This window comes from Lactuca sativa, chromosome 8 (genome assembly GCF_002870075.4).
Source record: "Lactuca sativa cultivar Salinas chromosome 8, Lsat_Salinas_v11, whole genome shotgun sequence".
Taxonomy (NCBI): Eukaryota; Viridiplantae; Streptophyta; class Magnoliopsida; order Asterales; family Asteraceae; genus Lactuca; species Lactuca sativa.
In genome coordinates, this window is record NC_056630.2 from 1,373,941 (window position 1) to 1,382,824 (window position 8,884).

Here is an 8,884-nt window from a genome sequence, read left to right on the forward strand (position 1 = left end):
TTCAAAACTTTTCATTTCTTGTAACTTATGAGTTTATTAGAGTAATAAAAATGAAGACTCTTCATTTTTCTAACTCTTGTGTTCTTTTAATGGTTTTAACTCAAGTGACTTTTGGTTTTCCATAACTTGAGGACAAGTTATGGACTCCATTAAAACACATTATGATCAAGAATTAAACTACCACATAGGTTACAAATAATTCCTATGATCATCTAAACATCATAAGATCAAGAACATGAACATGAACACTTTCATGAATCAAAATTACACTTAAAACTTTGTAATTTTGATAACTAGTTGTTGTAAATGGATTAGCAAAGACATTACACCATCTAAAACAAGTTTTCAAGTACCAAAACAGTTTAGGGTAATGTTTCTAGTCCATTTCCAGCAACTAAAGTCGAAAATCTGCACTCTGTGGCTCCTACTCGCAGAGTGCATGAACCTACTCGGCGAGTAGGTTGAAGATACAAGTGATCTCGGTGAGTCTCCCCATGGACTCGGCGAGTTCATCAGGCAGACAACAAGTTTTTCGACTTTTTTCAACTTGTAAGCACAAATAACAAACAAACAAACCTGGCTCTGATACCACTGATGGGTTTTGAGAATTCTAACACTTCCTAAGTGTACATGCAACCCTAATAACCTTGGATCTATGTTTGTCTAATTATCATGCAAAGTTGAATTCCAAGGTTATATTCCTATCTAGCATACATGGGGAATAATTTTTAACTTGAATGAAAGATAGAATAACTTACCTTGTTGTTGCTTATGTTCCTTGAAACCTTATGAGCCTAGCACCCCAAGTGTGATGCCTCAAATGCTTCACACAACACCAAATGCTCTTGGAAGGACTTTTGAGAGAACACACACTTCTTGAAATCAACCTAGCCCTCTTGTTTCATATGTGTATAGCCGATTTTGGTGGAGAATGGGATTCTTATATAGTGTTGACACATCTAGGGTTACACCATGTAAACCCTAATGTGTCATGACTCTTCATTTCCATGACCCATGGGTTTGTAACTCCCATGGAGCATCCATGGAGCATTCTATGGGTGAAACTCAACTTGATAATCCATGGAGCCTCTTAGCCCACTATACAAGATATGAATGATTTACATAATCAACCCATATATTTAATTAGTTATCTATTGATCACTTAATTAATTCTAAATTAATTCTTGATCAAACTAATTAAATAATATTATTAATATATTAGAACTTATAATATATTAATAATCTCCAAGTGTTATTTCTCTCATTTAGTCTATCCAATTGCATGGTGCCATGCAACCCAAATGGACCATGCCGGGTCGGGTCAAGTACTGACCAGAAATAGTAATGGACTTAGACACCTTATCCAACAGTATATGCATCTACTACCTTTCACACCTACTCATACTCATCCCAAGTATTGTCCTGCAATCGACCAAGTCACCATACACGAAAAATCATACAATCATTCAACACACCAGATAACAAAACTAGAGTTTATATTATTTTGTTGACACTATTACACAAAACCTCAAGTTCACCCTATACTATGCCTCTAATAGGCTACACCACATGTTACTACTCACATCGCTACTTTATAACTTGATCTTTTGATATAAAATCCTTATTCCTGATTCCTTGCATTGCCGTATGCTTCATCAAGGATCATCTGAAATGCTCTTGCCTTTGGCTTTGGCAGTGCCTCTAGCCTTGCTGCTTGATTTTTCCTTGGGCAGTCTTGCTTAAAGTGCCCCTCATCGTTATATTCGTAACACACCTATTTTTTGAATATAAATTCATCAACGTAGTGCCCATGCTTTCCACACTTGAAACATGTAACATCCGCGCCACATTTTCCCGAGTGCTTCTTCTTGCACTTATCGCACCACCTTACTTCATCTCTTCCTTTTCCTCTCGACTTCGAGAGTTTTCTTTTCTCATTAGAACCTGAAGTTCCTTCCAACTTTCTCTTCTCGCCAAGTTCAACCTTGCTAGCGGTTCTCCCCTTGATCATATTCTCAACAGACTTGGCGGCCCAAATAGCTGCCTCTAGAGTAGGTGCCTGATGAACTGGCACCGCATACTCCCATGGGAGTCCCTTTGCCTACCGGTCGACTTTTGTCAGCTTGTCGGGGACGATGCGCAAAGAAAACTCCATCTTGTCTGTGAAGGCATTAGTGTATTCATCCACTGACATGCTGTCTTTCTTCAATATCAGAAATTTGTTCTCCAACTCTAGCAGGTTTTGGGCCAAGCAGAACTTGCGCTTAAATTACACCAAGAACTCTGTCCAGGACAGTTGCAAGGGCTCGTTAGGGCTTAGGTTCTTCCTCAGAGTGTTCCACCAGCAAACAATGCCACCTCTGAACTGACGCACTGCAAATATGGTTTGTAACTTGCCCTTGCAACCACATGTTATAAAGGCTAATTCCATTTCCGAAATCCAATCCATGACTCCAATCGGATCCTCCTTCCCAGTGAAGGTCGATGGTTTGTAAGTCAAAAAGTGTTTGTACTTGCATCCAAGTCCATCAATTCCTCCCTCCTGATGGTTTTGTCTAACTAATGGTGGGTTAGCTTGACCAATAGTCCCACTGAAGTTACCTCCCTCTGAATGCCTCCATTCACTTCGGGCTCTTCCACTTGAATTGAAAGTTCTTCACGATTCTGCCTAAGCAAACGTCTCGTTTCTTCCATCTGACAATCCAACATTGTTTGAATCATCATTTGTACACCAGCCATCGTTATTGGCTCGGGTGCAGCAGCTACAACAGGTATTTGCTCAATCACTGGTGGTTGATTCCTTTTTTCATTTGCATTTCCAAATCCACTTCTGGTTCTTACCATTTTTGATCTACACACCGAATATGGTGAATTCAGATCCTCAATCACGATAGATAATTAATTGATCCTTATCACTCCGAAACGTTTACATGCCAGTTCTAATATCGTAGTCATATGCTTAGAATCCTAAACACATAAGGTTTCCAGATCCGGTCGGCAAAAAACCATAGATCCGAACAAATAATAGCATCAATTTAGCTATCACACAAAACGTTTAGCACATAAAAGCATTTTAGGCATCATTCCTAAAATAAACTAGTCCTTCTGTCAATTTAGGTGTACTACCTAACATATTTTAGACAAAATCCTCACAATCATTACTTAGCATTCTAATTTTAAGTGTAGAAATTTCCAACAAATTCCTAGTTCGCTTAAACTAATGCTCTGATACCAACTGTGACATCCCCAATTTCACGGACAGAAAAGACCGATTTGTTTATTCTTTGTTTTTAAAATCAGAGTAATCTTTTAAAGAAAACAGTTGCGGAATTTGTTCCCAAAACAAAATATGATGAGAATTTATCAAAGCATTCCTTTAAAGAAATGTATTTTCATTATATAACAAAATCTCGGGATGTCATGTTCCGATACAGACACATAAGCATAAACAGAACTTACATTTATTTACACTAATGATTTACATCTCTTTTAATCTCTCAGTGAAATATGTCTTCGTATTGATACCTGTGATACAAAGAAAACTGAGTGGGTCAGGCTTGGGAGCCTGGTGAGCATATAGGGTTTTCGACCCACAATAGTATAGTTATTATATTCAACCATCAAACAATCAACCCAATTACCCATCCCCATTATCTTCTTTATTTCTTAGGATTTTACCCTAAGAATTCAACTAACCGTCATCCATTCATTCCTAAGGATTGACCTAAGGAATTGGCATAAAATATATTGCTACATAAGGCGCATCTACCAACGTCATCCTTTAAGCGGCTCTGCCAGGATTACGTCATACACTATGAGGCGCGACTGCCAGGTTTATGACATTCTCTTTTAGGCGCGTCTGCCGACATTTTCCTATAAGCACATCTTCCAGGATTATCCCATAAGCACATCTGCTAGTATTATGATATTCTCCATTTGGTGCATATGCCAATATTATTCTTAAGCACATCTGCTAGTATTATGACATTCTCTAATTGGTGCATCTACCAATATTATTCTTTAATCATCTTACATACCTCATCATTTACCTCATCATTTTATCACATACCAACTATCTCATCTACCGAAGTTCTACCCAACATATTAGTAGATATAAAATACATATACAATTTAACTAATTTAAAAACCATATAAAACATCCATTCCACACTTATCAAATAAACCATAGTACATAAACACATGACATGTATTTCAATCAAATACTTCATATTTATGTGTTAGAAGAAAGTAACTATACACTCACTTGATCAGAAGATGATCGGATAGCACTACGGCTTGTAGAATGAGTATTCTTCGGTAGATCTGGAAGATCTTCACACAAACCGGGCTCCTCGCGGGTAGAGCATCGGCTCAGAAACTCTTTTCTTCTCGGGATATTCGGGCTTCGGGACTCGAGATGATACCGGGGCTATGGGATATTTCGTGCACGTAAATCGAGGTAAAAAGGGAGAGAGAGAGAGAGAGAGAGAGGAGAGAAAATAGCAACCCTAAACGGCTGAGCCTTCAAATCTATTTATAGGGCAAAATTTGGCCTTGCCACGTCGTGGGCTTGGTCGTCACTGCTTGCATCATTGCAAGTTGCGTTTGAGGGACTCCAGGAGGTATCAGAAGACTTGCCACGTCGTGGAACTGCTTGCCCTTCGTGGTATCTGACAGTTTTGGGGTTTCGCGCCGCGAACTTCAGAAATTCATAACTTTCGCATACGAACTCCGTTTTCAACGTTCTTTATATCGAAGCGTAGGTAAAAACAAGATCTACAACTTTCATTTAGACTCCGTCGGCTAATTTTGACTCTATGTTTATTATATTATTTTTAGTAGGCCGGGACAGGAAAACTCCGTTATAAATTCATAACTTCTTCATCCGACGTCCGTTTTCGCCTATCTTTTATTGTTTCACTACTATCAACGAGATCTTCGATTATTGTTTAGATTGTTTCGGCTAAAAACCGCTCGGTCTCAAATCGAGTATTCGGACTGCGTACTGCTAAGTCGAAACTTAGAAAAATCATAACTTCCTCATACGAAGTCAGATTTGGACGTTCTTTATATGCACGGAATCCTTGTAACATATACTACAACTTAGTTAAGATTACTCCTTCTAAATAATATTCCATCAAAAAGTCATTTTTGACGCTTATCGTCTCTAAATTGACTAGCACGGATCTACGGGCGTTACAGTTTGTCGAAAAGTAATGTACCACTAAAGCATGTCTGTGAAGTTCTTCTTATCAGACTCAGAATTCGCCTTGCACCGATGAATAATATTGATGATGTGTTCCAGGCAATCAGCTGAGACCAAATGTTTGTCCACCAGAGCAAACAAGAATCTTTGACCTTTAGCTCTTGTAAACATCAATGTGAGGTGAGCAGGATCAATTTGACTGAGAGTCATTTTGTTGACATCTCCTGGCTTTAGAGTTGGCTTCACCCTTGGTTTCTTCCTCATGACAGTCGCTACCTCTTGATCCATCTTCACGACCTCATGAATATAAGAGGCCAACATCCTTTTCATATGTCCTAAGATTGGTTCATACTCTGTTGCGTTAGTAAGCAGAATATTGAAGAGCAGAATCCAATCATGAGGATTCAAGTTAGGAAGATCTGCCAGGGAGATAATAGACACTAAGTTATTTGAACCTCGGTTTATCTTGAAAGAAACATTGATAAACTTCCCCGCAGACGATGGTTTCAGCACCTTAACTATAGTAATTTTTTGAGCACTCCAGGTTAGGTACTGAGGCTGACTGAACTCAAGATAAAAATTTATAAGTTCACGGTCGACCTGAGGATGAGGAGAAGGAACATCAACTGTCGGCTCAAAACAGTGAAAAACAAATGCCTTTCAAGTAATCAGCATGTCGAAATGCGAGTCTCTTGTATTTTCACAGTCAAAGGAGGTTACAGGCTCCAGCCAGTAGGTGCTTGGAAACTCTATCGCCTCCCTAATAAGTGTCTCTCTTGTCCAGGAAGGGAATAATATCTTCTTGCAACTTAATGCATCATCCTCTTCTTTCTTCTTCTTTTCTCTTTCCTCAACCTCCTTAGCTGCTTGAAGAGTTTCATCTATATCCTCATTCTGTTTCTATCGGTTCAAGACCTCAGAAATAGTTTCATGACCTTCGTCATCCTCATCATCTTCTCTAATAACACGCTTTTTCCTTTCTTTGACACCAGAACCCGAAGCCAAATTATCCTTCGGTTCGGTTTTGACCTTCGGTTGTGGCTGCTCTTCTCCCCTTTGTTGCAGAAGAACAATTCTCTCTAAAACACCCTTCATTTCGCATAAGAGTTAAATAGAGGGAAGAAGTTTGGAGGTCAAATGATTGCGAATAGTGAGCGTGAGAATAGGATCGTGAGCCTGAAGCAGAGTATGTAACTGAGACAGAACATCCCCAGCACAGCTACGAAAAACGTCCCGTTTGGTATTCAACAGAGTAATTTCGTGTTCAGCCTTGGCAAGTGCAGCTTGCTGCACTGCATTGATTGTCGTCTGTTGAGTAAGATCATCTTTGAGTTGTCTTTCCATGAGAAGGTCAGCAGTGAGCTTTTCGAACCGAGAGTGAATGGAAGACAAGAAAGTCTTGTTGTCAGCAGAGAGCTCAGACCTGACAGTTTCGAATTTGGTCTGCTCCGCTTGAAGAGAGTTAGAAAGCGAATCAATGGACTCTATGAGCTTGGCAGCATTGGAATCAGCATGACCTTTGAAGGAGTCAAGAAAAACCTTGGAGTCCTGAATGAGATCTTTAACATCAGAAGAGGCTCGTTTGCACAGAGAAGTAGAATCATCGATTGCAACAGTACATTTGTCGCTGGATTCTGTATATTTGTTCAGGGATGTATCCATGAAAGCTTTGAAAACAACATCATTATACTTTGTTGTCGAAGCGAGCAGGCAATCAAGCTTTTCATGAACACTGTCAATGGGCTACTTTGTTGCCAGAGTAGAGTCATCGTCCTCATTGGGAATTTGGTAGGGACTGTAGTATGTAGAATCAAATTCAAAATCAGCTCCTCCAAGAACTGGATTAGAATCATTAGAAGGATTTGGTGAAAGAGGCTCTGTGGTGACTTTAGGAGGTTCTTCAGTCTTCGCCCCCACATCAGATGTGTTGACGTTGACAGAAGAATCTATGGTTGAAGTGATGATAGGTGTAGAGGTAATTGTTGCGTTGGAGAAAATAGGTGGTGGTAATGGGGCGGTAGTGATTGGAGTAGAAATGACAGGCGGTGGTGGAGTAATAGTGGAAACTATTGGTGTTGAAGATGGGGTGGAGGAGCAACAGTGACCTGAACGGTTGTCTTGGGTGTAGATGGAGGGGGTGTTAGAACATAATCATTAACAAGATCTACGGGAGTTGGAGACCGAGGAGGTATATTACCCCTAGGTGAACCTTTATGCTGCCCTTCGTCATCATCACCTGCAGACTGTTCATCCTTCGAGTCTGAATGTGAAGGTGAAGAAGTGAGGTTTCTGCGAGCCATTTTCTTGATCTTCTTAGGAGCAGAGGAATCACCCTTGTCGGCTTTTCTTTTCTTTGACTTAGAGGGTTTAGAAGAGGGATCGTCGGTTGCTTATTTCTTATCAACAACTTTCTTTCCTTGTTTAGCCAGTTTTTCCACCTCGTCTAAGGCAGCTTGCATCTCTTGAGTTAATTGTCGTGGATTCGTCGGAGGAAGCAATTTGTACTCAGAGATGAGTTTACTTTCCTGAGAGACAGACCGGTACATAGATTCTGGAATAGAGCGTTTGTGCAAAAACTTGGTTGGATCAGCAACGATGATCTTTTTGGTATGGAAGGATGAAATGGAGGAAAGTAGAGAGCCCTTCATGACTGGAACATTGAGGGAGGTTATTGCCCTTTGAGCGACGATGGTCCAAAAGCGACCATAAGAAATCTTAGAATGCTTGGTCGAGGAGGACAGACTCTACACAAGTTGGACCAGATTAAAGACCCATAGTCCAGATTGATTCTGCTATAGATACTGTAAAGGATCGTCATGAAGCATTTTTTTGATCCATCAGAGCCACCAACCCGCTCAGCTAACCCCTTGTGAAGAAGGGTGAGCAAGCCATTCCACTGTGGAGGTAAGCATGATTTCTTGAACTTGGTGAAGGTGGTAAGGACCTCAGTGTATCCCATCTCATAGAACATCTTGAACAATTGAGTTGTAGTGATGAAGTCTGGGGAGATGACTGAGGCGTCTACTGCAAGCCCTAGAAGAGAGAAAAATCATCCTTTGGAAATCGAAGCTTTATGAGTATGAATATGAAAGTAGATGTGCTCTTTGACTTTGTCGTAATGGGCTGTGGAGTATAATTGAGACAGGAGTGACATGGGAATAGATTCCACTTGATTTAGATCGATTACGAGAGGGGAATACTTGAGGCACTCCACAACTTGAAGCATGTAATGATCATACAAGAATGGAGTCATCTGAATGATCATATTCTGGTTGGGCTTGATCGAAACCAGGGATGACGATGCAATTTGATCCTGAATAGATGAAGAATCCGCCATTGTCGAGCTTTATGAAGAAGATGAACAGTTGAACGTTGCCTGTAATACTTAAGAGAATTTTGAGGAAGGTAATAAGATGGGACGTCACAAATTCTTTATATATGGTTCCCAGGAGAGAGAAAAGATCTTGTTATAATGATGATACGATCTCCAAAAAGGCACCTGGAAAGTAGGGATGTGACAGTTTGGTTTCCCCAGATAGACGTCAGCAGGCGTGATATCAGGAGCCGTTTCAAATTCACGCGCCCTTATCCAAAAATACGTTTGAACTTCTCATCTGATCAACAACTTCTTGAAAATTCATAATCAACACATTCAGGAGTGATGGAAAATCATAAAGA

The 8,884-nt window shown here is 40.1% G+C and overlaps 1 protein-coding gene across 1 annotated transcript; it reads right to left on the reverse strand.

Moving 5' to 3' along the window:
- Positions 1-6,949: 6,949 nt before the first annotated feature.
- Positions 6,950-7,506, reverse strand: LOC111915122 (classical arabinogalactan protein 9-like). The gene is made up of 2 exons (XM_023910806.1): positions 7,416-7,506; positions 6,950-7,323 (listed from the first exon to the last, which is right to left on the reverse strand). The coding sequence occupies exons 1-2, from the start codon at positions 7,504-7,506 to the stop codon at positions 6,950-6,952; spliced, it is 465 nt and encodes a 154-aa protein (XP_023766574.1).
- Between the last annotated feature and the right edge of the window lie 1,378 nt (positions 7,507-8,884).

Bases quoted from the DNA above. Each gene is read 5' to 3' on its own strand.
- LOC111915122 (XM_023910806.1), bottom strand. From the start codon at position 7,506: ATGGCTCGCAGAAACCTCACTTCTTCACCTTCACATTCAGACTCGAAG. The intron at 7,324-7,415 runs GTTCACCTAGGG...TCTACACCCAAG, and splicing joins TGACGAAGGGCAGCATAAAG to ACAACCGTTCAGGTCACTGT.